Here is a 22,662-nt window from a genome sequence, read left to right as displayed (position 1 = left end):
ATATTACCTTTAAAGGCATCGTTTAACAATGTTAAATCTGAAATGCCCGGCCCTACATGTACGTGTTATCAGTGTCTGTGATATGGTGTAATGTTGAAGCCCTTAAAAAATCGTGCTTCAAAATGATAAGAAGTGCCTCAAAAATTTAAAATCTTTGAGTGACTGGTTTTACCATACTCATTTTCCCCAATAGACTGTGATGTTATGAAAACCGTTTGGCAAACGGTTTTCAAAATTTGTAATTCCAATCATAAATATCTTGATAATCAGACAGGTGATCGGCATGTAAAAGTCATGGGGTTCCTGACTGACATAAAGGTTTATAATTATCATTGCCGCATGAGCTAAATCCAGGATTTTGTTTCAGAATCTGAGACAAAGTTACCGGACCCCTTTAAGATATAAGGTACATAATTTATGAGGTGCATGGTGTAGGTGGCGATTATCTTACAAGGGAATGTGTGTTCAGACAGTGCAATCCGGGGGTGATGAAGGTGATGGTTAACATATTGGGTTTACACAGCTCACACATGGGATAATGTAGGTGATGATCATTAAAGGTGCTGAGGGACATTTTGTTCAGACGGCTCATTTGAGGTGATTGAGATCATGCATGATTGAGATGATGTAATAACTACAATATAAGGGACCATCTTTTCAGACAGCTGGGTTCTGGGGTGTCATAGATGATGTCTATAGCAAGACTACATGTACATGTATGTTTAGACAGCTCACAGCTGAGGTGACATGTAGAGTGCATGAAAATAACACTCTTTAATTTGTTTTGCATTGAACTCTATGCTAATTTTTTTTTTTTTGGGGGGGGGGGGGCTCTTTTGGGTATTTTGAGGGCTAATTTGTCCGAGCCCCGTGTATTTTTGTTCCTGCATCATCATCATAAATGTATTTCAATGTTTTGTATCTTATGAAGATGTAGATACATATGAATATTTGTTTGTTTGTTTGTTTTAGATGACTGCTAAGAAAGAATGTGTATGCACTATGCTTGTAAGTATTAAGCAACCAGGAGACCAATGGCTTTAGGTCCTCTCCAAGGGACTTGGTTATGAGGATTAATGCTTTACCAAAGGGCACTAGTGCATCAAATTGGTATTGAACCCGGGACCTCCCAGTTACAAGACGACAACTCCAACAATGAAAGCAGCTCTACCATTGTAAATCAGGGATATATCAAATGATTTTGTTTCTTATTTGTTCACGCGAAGGGAATAGCATCTACATGGACGTGTGCAGTGGCAGATCACTTCCCTTAATATCATTTAGGGGGGGGGGGTTAAAAAATGAAAGGGGGAAAGCAGAACACAATTAAAGGGGCACTTCTTGTTATGTAGGTAGGGTATTGCAATTGGGCTTTAAAGCGAGAGGGGAGGGGGGCATGAGCCGTCTGTGCCCCTTAATCAACAACTGCACTTGTGTATGTCAGCCAGACATTCAGAATGAACAGATTTGTGCAATTAGGGATTCCTATTGCAATCAAATCAAGCAGTAGCTACAATGTACATGTATGTACAGTGTGAGTCGAAAAAAAGTTTACACCTAGAAAATTGCTAATTATTTCAAAAATCATCTATGAACTATAAACTATCATACATCTTATAAAATTGAAAGAGTGTTTTTATCCCAAATAATTTGGTATCATTTGTGTGTGGTTTGTGTTCACGCTTGGATGAACAGGAGACGTTGTTTATTAGAGTGTACGGTATAGGGCGGATTGCACAGCACAGGCGCAGCATGGGGACTTCCCCCACCCCCGCTTCCAGTAATGTAAAAAATAACAAGAAAGAAAAATGAGAAAAAAGAAAAGGGAAAGAAGGAAGCGGAAAAGATGAGAAAGAAGAAGCCTGGACCACCCTTAAATTGGCACAATCCTCCTAATCAGTAGCCGGGTAAATTTTCAGAGTATTACCGGTGCCCCCCCCCCCATTGTTAAAGTGCCCCCTCAATCGGTTGGCTCATGCAGCGCCACTGATATCATAAAGTGTATGTATGAGGACAAGCAATCGGGCCACTGGGTAACGGCTTCTGTCTTCAATCCATGAACAAATCTCTTTAAAGTCACAAATGAGGAAACTAATCAATGAAAACAGACAATGAGAAGCCAATAATAAGCAAAGGTAAAAGAACTGTGACAACAATCAATGAACAAAACCAATACCATGTCACTCTAGAAGGTCAAATTATATCAAGATAGGACAGTATGAGTCAGAATCAATAAGAAGGTGAAATCAATATCAACATCTTCTTCTGAGTAGTACTGTAGATCTTCATGCGTCTGACAATTAACATTCATTACAGACATACATGAACGTAAACAGGTAAGCCCAGGTTCCTCTGCAGGCACAGACTCTAATTTAACACTGTACCTCAAGTCTTCAGCAGAGCCTAGCTCTGTAAGTAATCTCTGGTTGTGTCAGGAGCAGCTTAATTTCAGAGCCAATGGTGTACAGTAGTCTGTGTAGTCAGCATAGTCTTGCATTGCAGACACTGAAAAACACTAACAAGGTTTCATGCCTGTTAACTACGGTAGAACAACACAGATAAAGTTAAATCTATTGTAAAAAAATGTATATTCTGCAAATTCTTCTTTAAAATGTAGAAAATGTCTAATTCAGATACAAGGATTAATTCTTGAGTTAAAAATATATATTCAAAATGACCTAAATGAGATAAAACAAAGCTAATAACAAAAGAGAACTATAATCTAAGGCCAAACAATCAACTAGAAGCAGAAGGTCATTGTCTGAATCTTTTGAATATTTTAAATTTGGATCAATAGTAACGTCTTTTTAAAACCATGAACACACTTCTCTGAATAAGACAATACAGCGTCTTGTGGTTACATGCTGAAACGTTCCTTTGAACTTTGAAGTAAAAACAAATCAAGTTTTGTAAAGAATGGATAACTCTATTTCAAACACAACCTGACTAGTCACTAGTGACTATCGTGGCATCAGCTTGTGTTTACCCATTCTACAAGAAAAATCATCCTACTTGCAAGTGTGAGCACAATTGATTTAAAAATAAAGAGTGGATCGCTGCATTTTGTATAGTCTAAACACAATCAGACTAGAGTAGCATATTACATGTAGCTTGATTGTTCACATTCAATGAATGCACCAAGCTATATGTACTTTCGGGTGTGAACACAAAATATAGCTAGTCTGAACACCATGCGACTACAGTAGCTTGATAAGCATTGGGTTGTGTTTACACAGCTTTATTAAATCATTGTTCTTTCTCTTATGTACACATGCCACAGGTCACAGATGGTCCTCTCTCTCATGTGAATGATCAGAAAGCTCAAACCCTATCCCTATAGATCAAGTCTAATTATCCTCATAATTACACATGCATGTATGTATATTTCTTCTAATGCAGATATTGATTGGTCTACGGTATTCAAGCATAATCTTGCGCACATTAGAGAAAACAAATTGTGAGAGTTTAACTTGAAATTGCTGTATAATCTTTTGCCAGTAAAAACTAACAATCTTGTCAAATGGGGAATGTCTAATGAAATGATGATGTATGCCCAAAATGTAAAATAAAAGAGTATATAAATCATGCATTTGTTGAATGCAAACTAAATGAGCCCTTTATTAAACACCTGAAAGAAATATTATGAGATATATACCAAGTAAAGATACATGTACTGACGTTCAGTATCCAACACTTGCTCAAAATAAATTGTGAAAATCATTGAGTAACATTGGATAACTAATAAGAAAGTTATGAATTTTTGAAAAAGTATGAAAAAGTATGGAACAACGGAAATCACTACACAAATTGTCATTTTGGTTATCAGTTTGTGACATCACTGCCTCACTATTTATTATTATTTTTATTATTTATTCAGCAAAAACAAAGAAAATCATTCAATACATAACAAGAGTACATATGGAAAAGAGTCACATGGATGCCGGGACAAGAGAAAGATTAACTTAATAACTGTAACCCAAGTAAGGTCTTCTTTTTTATCAATTGCTTTATACATTTTTATCCATTAATTTCCATTTTTATCCCCCAAAACTTAATTTCCCCATGCCTTTGCCCAAGTAATATGATTTGTATCATATTGCGTGCATGACGTTTCACAAAATCTTTAATGAACTTTGAAGATTTGATACTATTTTCTGAATATTGTATTCATAATTATTGAATCTTATATAGTTTATCGAAATTAATGTTTTTCATGATTTAACTAAAAAAAATAGTGCATCCACACGAAAAATAGTACTATCAATATAACTTGGATGCTGGTGTGAGGAAATAAGATTCTTAGGGGGAAATTGGGAAATTTACATTATCAATATAATGACAATAATTAGTGGATACTTAGGCAATGACGTCACAGTCTCATGAGTGAGTTGCAAATTTATCTTGTGATTTTCAGAGTTGTTCTTGTCATTAAAATATTATAACTTTCTTACTAGTTATCCGATTTTGCTTAAACTTTTTTTTGATTGGTTTGTCTGATTTTTATCCTTCTGTTATAAGTAAGTTATTTTTGGAGTGGACTTGGCCTTTAATGATAAAATTGGGAAACACTGAACTGATCGATTCCTTATTCTCCCAACTATATTATTACAATTTAATTACATTTAGGTGAATGTAAATTGTCACAAAGCAATGAAATGGCTCTATAAACCATTCCAGACATTTAAGTGTTGAAGGATTTTTAAAAGCCTGTCTCTTGTCTTTTTATCATGGAAAAAACTGTTGGGAAAGTTCAAAAATGGTTGGGGGAATTTTTGTTAGAGAGTCTTGCACAGTGACGCCTTCAAAGACAACAATAAATATCTTTGTGGTTTGAGAATTTTTTCAGGACTGTTTGCAAGTTAGAGGGTTAGTACATTTCAAACAAAAATTAAGCAGATTTTCCATCAACCTCTAACGATGTTACCAAGTCACTTTAAAGATAAACTCCAGTTCTGGTAAAAAAAAAGAAAATTAATTCTCACAGAAAAATCAAACGAAACTTACACTGAATGTTCAAGATTACAAATAAATGACATGTGCCATACAATTTTGGAAGAAAATGTATATTGGCTGAGTAATGAGCATAGAAAGACAAGGAAATCAAGGTAGTACTAGCCCCGACACCATGTGTGTTGTCCCATATATTGCTTTCTGTGTACAGTGCTTGTTACTTTACCAAGACTCGGTCAAATTTATTATGATTTTGATGACTCCAGAACCTTGCAGTGCCCACCAATACCTGTACATGCTACATGATCAACTGATTCTGATCCTTTCCACACCTTTTCTTTCACAATGCAATCGTATTACCAGTACTAAAGTTTATCTTTAATATGTTTATTTGGAAAAATAGGGAAATTGAAAATGAAACTGCCATGGCAACTCATAATTGTTTTTTAGGATTTACAAAAAAGAGTAGAACTAAAGACTACTTTAGTTTACAGATCTACTTCATGGTTTGAATACGGAATGAAAATAATCTAAGATCAACAGCACTATACTAGATCTAGACAAGCTAGAAACTGTAAATTTTTAAAAAAATATAAAAAGTCTAACTTACATGTACATATGTACATGTACTTCTTGACCTCATGTCATATACTGTACATGGCTGTAAGTAAATCATTTTCTATATGGCATTATCGTTATATACGAAACCCCCATTGGCTCCGGACAGTGGCGCTTCATTGCGGCAAACAAATTGGTCTCCTTTTTCCCACCCCACAGCATAGACTCCACACAATGTGTGTGTGTGGAATTGGTTAATTTTTTAAAAATCATTTATTTATTCATATTTATTCATATTATTCATATTCATATTTATTTCATTTCCAACAGAAAGGTAAACAAAGATATTACATTTGATTTCATATATAATTCATTTTTTCAAGAAACTATACAAATAAATTTTTCACATAATAAAATCATTACAAGAATTTCTTAATTTCTGAGGAAATGGGGGGGGGGGGGGGATCCACTAAAAAGCAGTGCTTGTAGTTTGTGGATCTTGTGGGTCTTGCAGTGCTTGTAGTTTGTGGATCCCCCAAATTTACGTCTGGGGACCGAGCTACCTTTAACGTCGCCATCCGAAAGACGCGAGCATGTGCGTGCTGACGAATGAGTGGTTTCCAAAAGTAAACAGTAGGGGCACTGGGCCGAGAATGATGATCGTCCGCATAAACGAGGATGCTCGTAAACGCGGACAAATTGCGTCCTAATAAATAAGGATCGTCCTCATTTTCGCAGACGTTCTTTTCATCAGCGCTCTGTGGGTTTTGGGTTCTTGAACCGCGAGATGGCGATGCGAAAAAGAGATTCCGCTTAAAAAAATAACCCCAACTCATCGTCAACTTTTATGGGTTGTCCGTCTTCCCAAGGATTTATCGCTCATAACGTGAAAGTCTCTGTACAAAGTCAATGTAAAATACATCAAGAAAATCTTCGCAGAATCTGCTTTTCACATCGCCAACGCGCGTATCGGAAAGGCGGGCATTCCTTATTTTTGCGGACGTGTTTAATACGAAGACGATCGATCCTCAATTATGCGGATGATCCTCATTCATTGCTTATCTTAGTAAAAATTCTTACTTAGCCTAGGAGCATGGCAGGTCTTAAATAATATGCAGAGAGACATAGACTTAGAGTATCTTAATTCTTATTGACTTTTGGGAGTAATCACCAACATACCCACAGACAAAAACGCACACACTTAGAACTCACCTGTCTGCCCCACCCCTAAAGTCTTAAAGACATATTCCACACGCACACACAGAACTAGATCTATATTATATGGGACTGTAGTAACAAATATTGACCTTTTCGTGCTACGTATGTGGTCTGTTCCATGCAAATAACTATAATAAATTGCACCATTGATGAAACATCTCATGAAATGTACCATTAAATAGAAGATATGATAAGCAGAGAAATAAATGTAAACTTAAAAATATCATTATTTAGCAATTTTCTTCACAAAATACTTACCCCTTTCTTCAGTTGTTTACTGCCCTCTACGGTCTCAGAGTGAAGAAAACGTTCGCTGCCCATTAACCTGACGTCACCATGACAATCCACAGCGAATACCTGCGATCGGTTGGTAACTTTATCTCCTTGACGTCTATGTTTATGGAAAATTAACCGTTATTTTACAACTGAAGAAGAATCCTGACAAATCGGTAAGTGTGAATAACATTTACATTTATATTTGATAGGTAAATTGCTGTGAAAATGGTTTAATTATGTGTAAAAAAGTCTGAACTGAGTGGGTTATTTTTCGTTTTCGTTAGCTGTTTGGTTGGTGGATGGCCGGTGGCCCTGTCCTGAGCCCCACCGAGCCCGAGTGGTGATGTCAATGCTCATGCTCCTAACTCTAGGGAGCGCGATCGGAGGCTTATCGAAGCAAACCGCAAGCCCAAGGTCCAATGCTCAAGTATATAGGTCTAGACCTAGTCTAGTCAAACTCAGAGAGACTGGGAGTTGCCTTGAGAAGGTACTTGCTGCATGACGTACTATGACTCCCCCTGGTTGTGTGTAGGTCTAGGCTACTGTGAATTGTATTTTGTATTGAATTTTGAAATGTTGTCCTCAGCCAGGGCTCAGGCTCAGCTCCAGTGACCGCTCCAGCTCAGCTCACCACTGAAGAAGTGTACATGACTTCATAGACTGTGATGTGAGTGCGATTGAACTGAGCTGAATCAGTGAAAAAGTTTGTTGGAAGTGAAGTCAAACTAAAGACGACAGAGTCAGTTGGTCAGCCTGTTTGCAATGGTTTGTGAGTGTGAGTCTGTGATTGTGCAATCAGATTTGCAATGTCAATGGGTTCACTTGAATGTTGAAGAAGAAGAAAGAACATCGATCAGCACCCAAAATATGATCACACTTCCATCATAAGGGTGTCTGAACTTTTTCAATTTTCACTTTTGTATCGTTTTTCACCATTATGGTTGGATAATTGAAAAAAATATTTAATCAAAATAATAAATTTCAAATTTCAAGACTCACCGACGTTTTTATCAAAAGACACAGCCCCTCAATATTCATCCAATTTTTGCCAGAATCAACGAAAAAGACAAACACGCAGAGTTATTTTGTTTTGCTTAATTTAGCAAAACAACGGCATTGCGAAATATGCAAGCTTATGCATGTTGGTTAGCTGCATGCGCTACTTGAGTGCGATCGCAACCAATACACAAACACACCCATGGGTCACACGCAGTTCGTATTGCATATTCATGTGCAGATTCTACGCGCCGCCGCCATGGGTTTGGGCTGAGCTGTGCTCGTGCCTCCCTACTTATCTGATCCGAAAATTGGGGGGAACAGCATTTTCAAACTGTAATAACTTGTGATCCGTTGGGGCTAGCAAAAAACGAGCGCATATATCGATTCCTTCCGACTGGGACTAATCGATCGGGGCGTCATTTCTAAAAAGTGGCAAATTTCTGAGCTAGGATGCTAACAACATTTAAATTGCTGTTTTGACCAGGATACTTTCGAGATGACACCCCTTTGGAAATATGGAGATTAATCTGCCCTTTCATATGACACCTCATTTATTGAGTATCACCTTTAGGATCACAACAAATAGAGTACCGGTATTGAATCTCGATATGTTCATAAAAACTTTGACCAATTTTGCATGATCGCGCAATGCACATACATGTAGACTGCGTAGGGGTGCGTGCAATCTCTGTGGGAAGGATTTTAGGACACAACATTGGGTGCGTGATCATACACCTTACTTCCATACCGTAGTGTTAGCTCTGCTCCTGCTCTTACAAAACAGCACATATATGCACTTGAATCAATTCAAAAGAGAGCATGTAGAATCATTCTGGGTAGTAGTTATACTTCATACAATGTTGCATTAGAAACGTGTAACTTAGTGACTCTTGAGGAAAGAAGAAAACAATTATGTCTTACGTTTGCTCATAATCTGGAAGAAAATCCCTTTTCATTGAATTGGCTAGTTAAAAAACAGGAAAGTCGCTACTGCTTGAGGAGAACAACAAAGTACACCCAGTACAAGTGCAAAACTAACAGATTTAGAAAGAGTGCAATACCATACCTTATATATCTTCTAAAATAATGAATAATTGAAATATATTTTTACACAATGTATATATTAACAATATTTGATAAATATGTTTATCATTATCTAATGTTTTAATACGTACCCAACTATGATTTAGTTTTAACGTAGGAAACCATGTTTTACAACCCACTCTGGAATATGTTTATCTTTTTACAGAGACATCAATTTATAATTATGTACTTACCGTTGATGAACAGGCAACATAGAGCAACATTTTGATGACTTTTAATTTTCAATGAATATGAATTGTTAAAGACACAGTTGCAATAATTTCAGTATTAGATTTTTACTTATTTGTATGTTATGTATTGTATTGCTTTTGATCAATTATTGTTATTACTATTGTGAAGTTTAATAGATTTTAAGAATGTAAATAATATATAGTGATTGATTTTAAATGCTACACATGAATACTGTTAAATGTTACCAATACTGTTTGAATGAATGATTGTAACAAATGAAATATAATGTTATGTAATGAAGCTCATGTACATGTAAACATGCACAATTCAGCATTTTGGCTGCGAGGCATTGTTTTTTAATAAAACCATTATTGAATTGAATTGAATGAAAGTACACATAGTGTGTGCTTTATTTCTAAAAGCAGGAAGGACCTATTGGGCTAAGGTTGAGAGCAATATGTTTTGTTTATTTCTCATATTCTATCTCTTTTCTCCTGTCTTGTCTAGTCCACTCTCCCAATTTTTGTGTACACTTCTTGTTTCTTATATATTTTAGGTACAAATATATACTCCCATCATGTTTATCTTGTTGCTTATTTATGTACCAACCAATTATTTGGTCCAGAGGAGACCCTAAAACTCTGCGTTTACCAGGGTCTCCGCGTCCTTTTATTTCACTTTGTTTTCATCATTGCCATAATTTGTTTCTCTTTGTAAATGTGTAATGATCTAATGATATGTATGCTCTTTGTGACACTTGAAAGAAAGACAAATAATCTTATCTTGTCTATAAACGTTTCCATCATGATAATACTTTTCTATTTTTTCAGTTCTGATGCCACCGGTGCATGTTGGTAAGCGCTCACCACCGGGTTCAGCCAGGCACTCTACCCCTGCAGGGATGGACGCTATCAGCTATGAAGATCTGCTGGTCGCCCAGTATCTGGAGGGCTTGAAGAAGGAGAGATCGGCGGGCCAAAGGAAGAGGTGATTCTCTAGATATTTTCCACCTTCCATCCAAAATACCACCTAGTCTCCAGCATTAATCTGTTGCTTAATGAGCAGAAAGATATTTCACAAATCTTGGATTAATGCTGATGTAATCTGAGGGAAATGGTGCTGTTGTTGTTGTTTTAGTTTTTTTTGGCGTGTATTTATGAATATTTACGCCCTGACAGCTATATTGAGCCTTTATAAAAGTAATCTTTTCTTGCATTTAAAACATTTACTGACAACAAAATGGAGAAGAATATTGACCAGTTACAAATACTTTCAGTAGAAATAAATGTAGCATTGAAGGGCCACTTTGTATATATAGGCTTTCTATGGAGATTGTACAATATTTGAACAATTATCTATAATTTACCTTGTGAGATAATTTGTCCCACCAAAAATTTGAGGCTCACTAATTCTGGTGCCACTTTCTATTTCCTTTATTGTAGGTGACCAATTCCCTAAACATGTACAGCACACTGTACATTGTATATATTTTTTTCATACATAAACTTCTAATCTTTTCTTATCCAATAGGTTGGTTAGATCTCCCAAGAACCCTTCCCCGTACCTCCAGCGCCTGGCCCACACAGAACTCATCGGTACCGCCTCGGGTGACACAAGGGGACGGCCACGCCCGCAGTCTGGTCGACGCCCCTTCTCGGCCGCCCAGACGTCTTCTCGTTCAGAGAGGGAACGAAAGCGCATCAATACCAGGTTTGTGGTGGATGCGCCCAAGCAGAATGGGGTCGGTGAGGAGGAAGGAGAGGAGAAGAAGAAGGGAAAACACAGGCCAGCTAGCGCCCCCGTTTATAAGTCAAGGTACGTAACTCGATGTTTAATCTTTTTCTTATGTTGAATGTAATGTACATAACACAAATTGTATGTTTATAGAATGTACATTGGATCTTTTTTATCCTTGTTTGAACTTTGAAGTTTTGATGTAGATTCATAACAGTTTCTGACTATTCGTTGCCATCTCTTGCTCAAAGAATGTGCCACAGGGTATTCAGAGAGAGCGGTTTTTATTCATGTGGTCACCCGCTGGTCGTTTTTTTTTGTGTGTGTTATCGGGTTGTTTATGCTGGAATTTCAGGAGCCTGTTTCCTCGAGCCCCCCGCGGTGCAATTATAACATTAGCTTTACATTGTATGGTATGATGTGTTTTTGTTTGTTTTTTGTTTGTTATTGTTAGTATTTAGTTTTAACTGTATTACTCCAATGACTGTTTGTAAAAATGTGATTATGAATGATCAATATATATTTTTTTTTTAATCGAAAAAAAATCAAGTTATGTGTATATTTAGGAATTAATTCAAATGTTTAAAAAAGACATGTCCAGTGTTAGTATAAAAAACATTAGATTATAGATCGATTGGGTTTCCGTGCTTTGTCTACCAAAGATGGTGCCATCCAAGCACATACAGGTACATGATTCTTGATCTTGTCATCAGTCAGGTTTATAGCCATCCCTGAACTATTTAAAGCAGGAATATTTTACTATTATTCAGCATTCTCGATGGCCACAAGTAATTGCACTTCCATCTCCACCTCTTTGAATCAGTATTTAGCTGAATATTTCCAATATGGTGGTAACCATTCAATGTTTCTTTGACCACCCTTTCCCCACCCCCCCCCCCCCCCCTACAAGAAAACAAAATCTATGTTCTCATGGTTTTAAAAAAATGAATTACAAAAAGAGCAAACAGAATCTAAACATTTTCAATTGTAACAGGTGACTTGTCAGTTTGTCTTTTAAACCAGTCTGCTAGGGTGACTAAGTGTCAAAGAGGGTGAGTTGAAATAGTACAAAGTGTTTTAGTTTGTGTCGTAGTGACAAATTACTCTTTTTTTTCTTTCTACAGACCATGGAGTGGACGATCTGCAGCATCGTCAGTCTCAACGTACTCGCAGAGTTCAAAGGGCAAATTTCAGAACAGGTTACAGCCTCATGTGATCAGAACCATGTGCTACAGGAATGGGAGCAGAGAGAAGAGTGTCAAGATAACAGCTCCTACCATGAAAATTGTGAGTCACACTTTCTGTGAATTTGGTAACTTACTTGTGAAATTAAACAAAATGGAATTACATGCGGTTTCATGGTTATAGCTAAAGGATGATAATCAACATTGTTGCATGCTAGATTGTGCCGTATTGAATTATTTGCATTGTATAATAAAATTGTCTACTGATATTTCATGTTTATCGATTTAAAGTGAAGTAAAATCCAATCCAGGAAAGATTTATTAAAAGAAGTGAAAGTCTATATTAGAATGCGGCCCAGGGAGTGGAAAATGTGCAGACATTGTGTTGTGGGTAAGCCTGAATCTTATGGGGTAATAATATATGTGCTGCGCCTAGAAACAAAGTACATGTATTAGGCACATTATAAATGTGAGCTATTATTATTATTTTTACTACTTCTTTGTGATAGTTCCTGGAGTATTGCACCCTGAAGCTGGACTTTGAGTTTGCGGCACGGAGGATCTTCCTTGAAGACGGGACGGAGGTGAAGAGTGCGGAGGAGATACCCAGGGATGGGGAGGTGTACATCTCAGGAGGGGAACCCTTCAAGAACCCTTTCACACCTGTCCTAGGTATGTAATGATGATGATGGTGGTGGTGGTGGTGGTGGTGGTGGTGGTGTTGGTGGTGATGATGGTGGTGGTGATGAGGAGGTGAAGAGTGCGGAGGAGATACCCAGGGATGGGGAGGTCTACATCTCAAGAGGAGAACCCTTCAAGAACCCTTTCACAACTGTTCTAGGTATGTGGTGATGGTGATGGTGATGATGGTGGTGGTGGTGGTGGTGGTGGTGGTGGTGGTGGTGGTGGTGGTGGTGGTGGTGGTGGTGGTGGTGGTGGTGGTGGTGGTGGTGGTGGTGGTGGTGGTGGTGGTGGTGGTGGTGGTGGTGGTGGTGGTGGTGGTGGTGGTGGTGGTGGTGGTGGTGGTGGTGGTGGTGGTGGTGGTGGTGGTGGTGGTGGTGGTGGTGGGTGGTGGTGATGAGGAGGTGAAGAGTGCGGAGGAGATACCCAGGGATGGGGAGGTCTACATCTCAAGAGGAGAACCCTTCAAGAACCCTTTCACAACTGTTCTAGGTATGTGGTGATGGTGATGGTGATGGTGATGATGATGATGGTGGTGGTGGTGGTGGTGGTGGTGGTGGTGGTGGTGGTGGTGGTGATGGTGGTGGTGATGAGGAGGTGAAGAGTGCGGAGGAGATACCCAGGGATGGGGAGGTCTACATCTCAGGAGGAGAACCCTTCAAGAACCCTTTCACACCTGTCCTATATGCGATGATGGTGACGGTGATGGTGATGATGAAAATATTGAAGATAATGATGATGATAATGACAATGCTGAATATACATTGACCGGGGTAATAATAATATGTTGTAAAGCGCTGTGATACACATGTATGTCTGTAAGAGCGCTATATAAATGCCAATATTATTATTATTATTATTTATGATGGTGATGAAGATGATGATAATTATGATACTGAAGATAAGGATAATGATGATGATGATAATGTTAATGGAAAACGATGATGCTGATGAAGAAAATTGAAGATAAGGATAATGATGATGATGGTGGTGATGATAATGATGATGGTGGTGATAATAATGATGTTAATGGTGATAATGATAATGATGATAATTATAATGCTGAAGATAATGATAATGATAATGATGATAATGTTAATGAAAAACGATGATGCTGATGAAGAAAATTGCATTTTTAGAGTATTTAGGATAAGAGAGAAGAAGGACAAAACATATTTGAATGTACTGATATTAATTGACCACAATACCTTTCTTAAAATATGTTCAGATTGTGTTATTGTTCTTGCACAGAAGAACTTTATGGATACAAATGGCAGGTTGTGTAATAGATACAAATCCACTTTTAATCTGGGAGAATGACAATGTAACAAAATCTCTTTTGTGTGTAGGTATTGTGAAGAAGAACATGCAAGCAGCATGGACTCTAGAGGGCGTTGTTCTACCAAGCAACAAGAAGAAAACAAGATCTATATTGTCAAAGAGAATGAGGTGAGTGACTTTCCTCCATGTGTAAAATCTTCCACTTGTAGCTAGCATACCCTGAAAACTGTTTTGTGTCCAGCAGAAAGAACCAACATAAATTGTGGTCAAATGCTTTGTTTTTATAATGAAAGGATGAAAAAATATGGAGAAAGAGAAGCTATATTAAACCTACCAGTGCATACACATTAAATGACATACAGACTCAAACGTGGCATGTAGATAGGTAACAGTCAAACTAATGCACGTTATATGAATAAAATGAAATTAATAGAAAATAGATGAATAAATCAATAAACGTTTCTAGAAATGTACATCTGCTGGTTGTGCATCCACTCTTCGGGACAAATCATACTTTTCTTTGTGCTGTCCCTGTTAGTTCTGTACTACATGTACATGAAGCTATGATTGATTTAATGATGGTGCATACACAATAGTCTAATTCCATGTCTTCTCACTCATCAGGTATAGGTTGTGTGATACTTTCCATCATCAATGTTTCATAAAGAAGTGGCCAATAAAAGTTGAGGTTACGGATTTGTAGAAGATGAAATAGTCACTTCTTATCTTATTGATTACTATATTATGCATCTTCTTTATCCAGGAATATGCTATCATCAGGCATGCGTCGTGTGATGGTGTTTCTCAATGGTGATGCCTCCGAGTCTCATGAGGTAGTGGCCAATCTAGACCAGTTCAATCAGGTGAGAAACATATATCTTGGTCACCCCCTCAACAACCACATAATCCCTTACATGTATTTAGGTTTCTGTTGTTAAATATGTGTTGTTCTTGTTATTAGGGAGGGTATTCCTGCGGGTAATTGTCCTAGCTGGGGGTGAAGATGTGCTAGGATTAATTGTCCTCGGGAGCAGTTTTCACATGGGCTAGAAAGTTACTTTACTGTCCATTTAAATATCTTTTCATTATGTTGAACCTGGTTTTAAAAACAAAAAGAAAGAAAAAAGAAATGTGTAGTTACACAATGCCAGAAAAGATTGGTTTTAGAAAATCACTGATCTATTATTTGCCTTAGGGAACTTTAATTATATCCATAACGGGTAAATGGTGTTGTTGATGTTTAAATGTATTATTGTTTTGGTAGAATATACCAGCAATCTTGTTTTTCTTTCAATCTTCTACCCAGTTCCTGGACTCCTGCACTTCAAAGCTGAACCTGAACTGTCCTGCCAGGTACATCTACACATGGGATGGACAGAAACTAGAGGATCTCAATGAGTGTAAGTATCATGAGGATGTCGTGGACGAGTGGATATGTCACCGGGCTGTGGATCACAAGGTTCGAGTCCCGCCACGGCACTAATGTCCTTTGGCAAGACATTGATCTACATTTGCCAATCTCCACCCAGGTGGTGAATGGGTACCGACCGGCCGGTAGGATGTGAAAGCCAATGTGGTATGCTTAGCAATTTCAGCCTAGTAGCTCTTGTTGGAATGCTCCCCAGGGAGTGGAGAAATTGCATACATTGTGTGCGGAATCCGATGACTGGGGTAATAATGTAAAGCGCCGTATTAAGTGTTATACAAGCAAAAATATTATTATTATAATAAGAAAGCCTGCTTGTACATGTAGAGTAGAGCTTTACTAACCGTTCCTCTTGTCAAGGAATTATTCATTTCTTTTTTGTTAGTTCTTTATTAGTTTCATTTTGCCTTCAAACTAATGAGCAGTACACAACAAAGTACACTCTTTTTTATTTTTGTTTTTGAAAAAAAAGATATCAGCTTTGCAAGGTTGGCAAGTTTGAATGAGGGACCAACTTTTATTGAGATCAAATAGTGATGACCTTTCCATGAAAAGGACTATGTTCTCAATAACTTCTTAAAAAACTTAGCTTAAGATCAACAACTTCATACCACTGGTGCATCTATTGAAGGTCTATCATTCGGTGAACCATACAGAGATCCTCATGGTAAGACGAATGTGTTCCTGATATTTAATTGATTTTTATTCATATTAATCAATTATCAGTTATCACTCATATATGCGTTATAGCCATTTACCGTCTGGAAAGAACAGCAAGAAGATACTGCAATATGCTATAACAGGGGACACAACGTAAATAAGCAATTTTCATAGTTTTATTATTTGTATCTTTTCCCCTCCATTGCATTGCAGTACCCAGATTAGATGGCTGTCTCCAGAGTAGTACCACGCCAATCTTTGGGCCTGTCTGGGTCTCAAAGGGAGAAAGATTCAGTGCTTTAGGAGCTAAAAGTGAGTAGTCAATGAATGAAGTGGTGGATTGATGGATAGATGGATATATGAATGAATGAAGAATATGAACAAAGAGGAAGTGAATGATTGTGTGATAGAATATATGAATAAACTTAATTACCATATTTGCTCATAATACATATTAATTATTCAGTTCTTTGGTAATAGGACACCACAAGCATGATATATTGTGTGACTTAGAATTCATTTTTTACATTTATGTGAAATGTGTCTCATAATTATTTGTATCAATTGCATGAATATTGCATCAACTGTAGAAGTGAAATTACCATATTTCATCAGACAATACAACTTAAGACTTGAGTTGTACTGTATCGATTTAATGAATTGCTACGTTCTTTATCACTATCCTTTTTAATCTTTGTTTATTCATCCAGCTTTCCTGACTGAGATAGTGAAGATCTGTAAGCAGCAGACTAAGATGAGTAAGGCACGTCTGGGAGAGCTCAGGCAGGGCAGACAGGCAGCGGAGGACAGGGGCAATGCAGGCGAGGTGGCTGTCATGGATAAAGAGATTACACAGGTGATAATTTGCATCTTAAACCAGTATTTAGTTGGATCTAAATGTGAGGAATGTAGTTATATATGTACGTATAAAGTTACATAAACAATCATGTTCAGCCAATATTCTTCTTTTTTTTTTGGGGGGGGGGGGATTTTACAGTGTTTAATTAGTAATACGGGTCTTAGTGTGGCGCACTTGCATCTGCAAAACACAAACAAATGTAGTGCTAAAAAATATCCCTAAAAAAAAAAACACTTATATAAGTGGAATGGTCTCCCATCATATGTAGCAAAAAAGTCCATCACTCAATTCTTTCAAATCAAATCTTGACAAGTACTGGTCACTGAAGAAGGTCTGACAAGTTTAATCCTGATGAATTATTCAACTGTCCATGTTCATCCATAACTGCACAGTTCAATTTCAAGAGTAACCCACTAGCGAACACAGAGGGGCAAATAAGTTTTGTATAACATTATGCCTACTTCCAAGGTATAATAAGCTTATCATTGATTTTTCAATAGGTTGAGACCCTGATAGAAGATTTCCATGAAGCCCGAGGTAAAACAGATGACATCCTGGATTCAATCAGCGATAAGGCTGCCATGGAGATGGTGAGTAGGATACTGATTTGGAATCCATTTTCCCCTTTTTTCAACCATTTTTCTTGTTTTTAAAGTATACATCTGTAATATCCCATTAAGCTTAGCTATATAGGACCAGTCAGATGCAGGACTGTTACAGTATAACATTTTGCCTTTCATAAGTGCAATACCTGTTATTGCAAACCTGCATGTATGTATAGTGTATCCTTAGACTTGTATTCTAATTGATCTTCTGAAATGGGTAAGTCATTGCGCCCCAAAAGGGAACATTGAAAGTACAGTATTGTAGCTATGTAGTCACTACTGGCACTCATGGTATGATATGATAATGATTATAATAGTAATGATAGGAGATTTCATTTGTTTTTTACAAGCTCTTACATGCTACATCCCTGCAAACCATAAGTTCTCTAGGACTTCAATATGAGTGCCATAATAGAAGTGGGTGGGGATAAAATCAGTGAAACAAGATAATCTTCATCGTCATCATCATCTAGGAAATGAAATAAAATAAGTTTGTTTTGCTCACTTACTTTGCAGGAGGAGGGTCACACATTTAAATCCAAGCACATGAAAGAACTAGACTCCTCTCACAGGCTGGTAGGACAACAAGGACTCAAACTCAAGGTAAGCATGTGTACAGTTATTACAAAATCAACTGGATACAAGTCTAATATACTTCTATTGAGTGAAACGGCGTAAATATTCACAATTGAATGACACACGCCCTTAAAACTAAAACAACAACAACAACAACAGTGTGAATTCAAAGCTGTGGGTGTTTCAGTGATGGTTAAATCCAAAAGTAACTGCCAAGTTTTCTACAAACATTAAGCCTCTTAGCTGACAGGCTCTCATCCAAACAGCATCTCTTGGCTGATTTCTTCTCAAGAAATAAGATAATGCAGTCAATGTAGTTACATGTATCCGCTGTTTGAGGCTTTCCTAAGTCCCTTCATCTATATTTACATTGTATGTATAATTTGCTTGTTTGTTTAACCTAACTGCTAAGAAATTATGCATATGTGTAAGCTACCTGATAGAGAGGACACAGTGCACTGTACCTTAGAATCTTATGTGTACCACTCTAAGAACTTTTTAAATCTTATCTTTGATGTTGTTTTTACACAGGTGTATGAGAATGGACGGAATGATGGAGAGGAGACGGTGTTCTTCAATATGAAGGAGGCATCTAAAGGAGTCCAGGGAGATCAAAACTTACTTATGCAAAGGGTGAGGTCAATCTCAAGAATATCTTGTAATAGCTGTATTTCTCAAGGCACCTTTTATGTTCCTTTATCTCAGCAAGATTGCTTTTAATGGGATAAGAGCTGTTTTTAAGATCCATGTAGTTATTGCTTATTTGGAATAAATAATAATAATAATATTTAGCCATATATGTTTAAATCGTAGAAGGGTGCTCAGGCCACTCCAATAATTCCCCAGCTCTAGCTAAGTTGAAGATTTTAATGCTCACAGCATTCAAAGAACTCCTTCCTACCAAGGGTCCCATTACATAAAACTAACTACTGGTAATTTCCATTTGATTTGCTGTTGAGTGATGTTCCCATGGTAGTTAATATTGATGGCAAAGTTACGATTAGTGGTAATTTGTTATGCAATGGGCCTAAATACCCTTTAAATAAGCTATGAATCCGACGACCGGCGTAATAGTATTATAACTGTAAGGCGCTTTGATAGGGCCCTCCTGAAAAAGCGCCATATAAGAAATAGTTATTATTATTATTACTTATTCATTATTTGTACTGCTCTTTCTAACAGCTGCTGGATACCATAACCCGCTGGGTGAGGCCGGAGCAGAACACCACAGCCCTCAGCACCATCGTCACCAAGGTCTTCAATCACAAGGGCAAGGAGATCACCAATGTTTATGATCTCAAGAATGACCAGAAGGTCTGGCTTTCATTCGGTGAACCTTACAGAGATCCTCATGGTAAGACAAATGTGTTCCTAATATTCAATTGATTTTTATTCATGTTAAAGGTAAAGACCAATTCTGGTCATGCGGTTGCATTGTGAAAGTAACGTTCAGAATCGATGGTGAAATCGATCAGAAAAGGTTGATCATCTAGCATATAAGTATTGGTGTGTACTGCAAGGTTCTGGAATCATCAAAATGATAAGAAATTTGGCCCATCAGTCTTGGTAAAGTTACAAGCACTGTACACAGAAAGATGTATAAGGGACTACAAGGCACGTGCACGATATCTATCTGGTTCGGATAGATATAATAATTTACCAAATATATCAATTACTAGGCGGTTTCCCGGCAAAATTTGTATCATCACGTATTAGTCAAAACATGTTCTTTCACATGATTGGTAATAAGAGCTTCTATTTAATTTCTTGAGAGGTCTATACCTAGAAAAACTGTGGAATATAGTAGCCGGGATAAACTATTCTTTTTTATGTCAGGCAGATATGAACAAACTTTCCACAGTGAACTTGGTTTACATGTATAAACGGCTTGATTTAATCTCTTCAGGCTTCAGTTTGTCAGCGAGAGAGGGTTGAGGTTAGGATATGGTAAGCATTTGAGTTTATGTTCAGTTCAGTGTTAGGGTTAGTTGTATATTTAGTGTTGATTCCATGGACTATGGATAGTGTTCTGAATTGACCACGTAGCAATTGTCACCAAACATGTGTCGTATATTCTCGAGTGTCAAAATCTATTGATGAGCTATCTTTTTTCTCTTGTCAGTCTACTGCCTTCAGCTGACGTTGGATAAAGCGGTAGGTTACAAGGATTACTCCCAGGCGTATGGAGAGGCACAGAGGGTTGTCATCAGAGAAGCTCTACTTGCTGATCAACTACCTGAAGGGGGAGAAAGGTACATAATCCAGGGTTTTTTCACAAAGACTAAGATCTACTTTATGTTGGACTTAACTATGACAGGCCACTCATGCCACTGGTTGCTCTCACTATTGGTCTCTCAATTATGATCTTTAAATAATATTTTTTCCTTCAATAATGAACTATCAAAAAAGGTGGATTCTGTAGATTTGTGACCACATTTTGTACGTTCTGTGAGAAACCAATGCCAGGAATGGTTATTCATGATTACTCCTCTTCAAATGGCTCCACACTACCCCAACATCCAAAGGACTGCAAACAAATTGACACCTTCAAACTCCAAGCAACCAACTTTTTCCACAACCAAGACTCGAGCAATAAGAACTAAATAAGCAACAGTGCGCATCCCCTCATCCTCCTTGTTTGGTTCCTACGGGGACGTTGAGGAGTATATCAAAGAAGACGAAGACTCTAATAAATTGTACTTGACCTTTGACCTTTGACCCATGCAGGCATACATCATGGATGATGCGTGACCTTTTCCCGGAGGAGGCTTACCAGGAGATTAACGAAGACACGCCCCTAGAGGTCAGAGAGAAGGTCAAAGAGGACATGAAAGCTCATGACCTTCACTCAGACACACACTACTTACAACATGAGGTAAGGCTTCTAGAACCCATGTCTTAAGGACAACAACAATGAGGGGGAGGGGGTCACAAAACATGTCTTCAGTGACAAATGACAGTTTTTGTTATAAGCTCAGGGCGCGACAAACCCGCTTGCCCGACGTCCCGGGGCAACCAAATTGAGCCGTCGGGCAAGTAAATCAAATTATCACTTGCCCGATTCGGGCAAGTGATACTTTTACAGTAATTTCCTAGTGTCCAAGAACTCTACCATTCACCCGTCAACTTCTTACCCGTCGTCAAAATCCAGAAGCAAAAAAGCGATCGTTCCGATTTCGAAAAAACTTCACAGACAGCTAGCCAGCTCAGCTAGCTCAGCGCGCATGCAACAGTGACACTTCAAGCCATGAATGCCGCTCCGCCTCCACGCACGGCCGGCCGTGAGCTAGCTAGAGACAGCTAGCGCGATCGTACCAGCTGCGAGCTTATTCGCGCTCTCTCTCTCTAGCTCTGCAGGCCGCACCGACAGGCCTTTGCTATTCTCTGATTGCCGATTGGTTGAATCACGCCAAATATGACGTCATTATTCTAGGGAAATGAACACGTGCGAATCGGAATGGAATAAACAACAGGGATTTTCTAGTAAGTACAAAAAGTCAAATGTTTGATATTTATTCATAATGACTGTTAATGATTGTGAACATATTATTTAAAACTCGCTGCTCATATAAATCAGATGAATGTGAATCTGATTATTTATGGAGAATCAATAAAATGCGTTTTTTAAACCTTCAACCATCCTTTGTTGACCATTTTCTTTGACATATTAGGTTATTATTCAGTACAGTTACACTGTACATGTATGTGCATTAATTTGCTATCTAAAACACTAACTTATCATTACGAGATAATAAATGCTTTAACCTCGAGTCCTTTTTCGCTTTAAAGTTTTGGGCAAGTGGAAATATTGTTTGGGCAAGTAAATTGAAAACCCACTTGCCCGACAGGGCAAGTGGTGAAAAAAATTCTTGTAGCACCCTGAAGCTACTGAAATCCTTGCTTCTGATTGGTTGTCAACAGATTTGACACTGATTTTTGTCATTTGTCATTGTAAAAAGGCTTTGTGAAACAGGTCCCTGATCCCTAAGTACTGCCTAGAACATCTGGCAGTGTTTTAGCCATGCACATACATATGAGATTAATACAGGATTTGTGTCATTTTAAGGTTCATTGATATCCACTAGACTTTTTTTAGCCAAGTTTTTGCCTTCAAAATATAGGTTGCATCTAAAAAATCTAAAATGTGGTATAATGTATCTCTGATACTGACTTGGTATTCTCGAATTCACTCTTTTATAACCTGGTTAGATAGTCGCATATATTTGAAGTGTATGTAAATGATGGGCCTATAAGGATGAGTAAATTGGGGAAACCATTTTCCTCTTTGATCAAGAACACAAACGTGAAAAATCTATTGCTTTCTCTTTATTTATTTAAGGTGAACTTTAATCAGTATTAGCACATACTCCAGAGATGGGT

At 37.7% G+C, this 22,662-nt stretch overlaps 2 protein-coding genes across 3 annotated transcripts in view; one reads left to right on the top strand and one right to left on the bottom strand.

Annotated features, from left to right (window-relative positions):
- LOC592896 (myotubularin-related protein 9) overlaps positions 1-7,042 on the bottom strand; it is a 28,005-nt gene extending 20,963 nt beyond the window's left edge. Inside the window, exon 1 of the mRNA XM_030989688.1 lies at positions 6,986-7,042. The gene's annotated coding sequence lies outside the window, so the exon portion shown is untranslated. The remainder of the gene's footprint in view (positions 1-6,985) is intronic.
- Positions 7,043-7,056: 14 nt separating this feature from the next.
- The window catches only part of LOC100889439 (doublecortin domain-containing protein 1), a 35,368-nt gene continuing 19,762 nt past the window's right edge, over positions 7,057-22,662 (top strand). The window contains exons 1-16 of one of the 2 annotated variants that reach the window (XM_030989683.1): positions 7,057-7,175; positions 10,107-10,263; positions 10,807-11,091; positions 12,135-12,297; positions 12,704-12,866; positions 14,225-14,324; positions 14,920-15,019; positions 15,463-15,556; positions 16,456-16,554; positions 16,953-17,098; positions 17,602-17,691; positions 18,223-18,309; positions 18,814-18,915; positions 19,465-19,636; positions 20,405-20,534; positions 21,010-21,157. In XM_030989683.1, coding sequence (XP_030845543.1) covers positions 10,112-10,263; positions 10,807-11,091; positions 12,135-12,297; positions 12,704-12,866; positions 14,225-14,324; positions 14,920-15,019; positions 15,463-15,556; positions 16,456-16,554; positions 16,953-17,098; positions 17,602-17,691; positions 18,223-18,309; positions 18,814-18,915; positions 19,465-19,636; positions 20,405-20,534; positions 21,010-21,157 — 2,031 coding nt within the window. In that variant the 5' untranslated portion in view covers positions 7,057-7,175; positions 10,107-10,111. Of the gene's footprint in view, positions 7,176-10,106; positions 10,264-10,806; positions 11,092-12,134; positions 12,298-12,703; positions 12,867-13,443; positions 13,556-14,219; positions 14,325-14,919; positions 15,020-15,462; positions 15,557-16,455; positions 16,555-16,952; positions 17,099-17,601; positions 17,692-18,222; positions 18,310-18,813; positions 18,916-19,464; positions 19,637-20,404; positions 20,535-21,009; positions 21,158-22,662 lie in introns of those variants that run through there. The other variant, XM_030989684.1, reaches the window with a different exon arrangement.

This window comes from Strongylocentrotus purpuratus, unplaced genomic scaffold (genome assembly GCF_000002235.5).
Source record: "Strongylocentrotus purpuratus isolate Spur 01 unplaced genomic scaffold, Spur_5.0 spur5_scaffold_18, whole genome shotgun sequence".
Classification (NCBI taxonomy): domain Eukaryota; kingdom Metazoa; phylum Echinodermata; class Echinoidea; order Camarodonta; family Strongylocentrotidae; genus Strongylocentrotus; species Strongylocentrotus purpuratus.
This window is presented reverse-complemented; position numbering and strand designations above follow the sequence as displayed.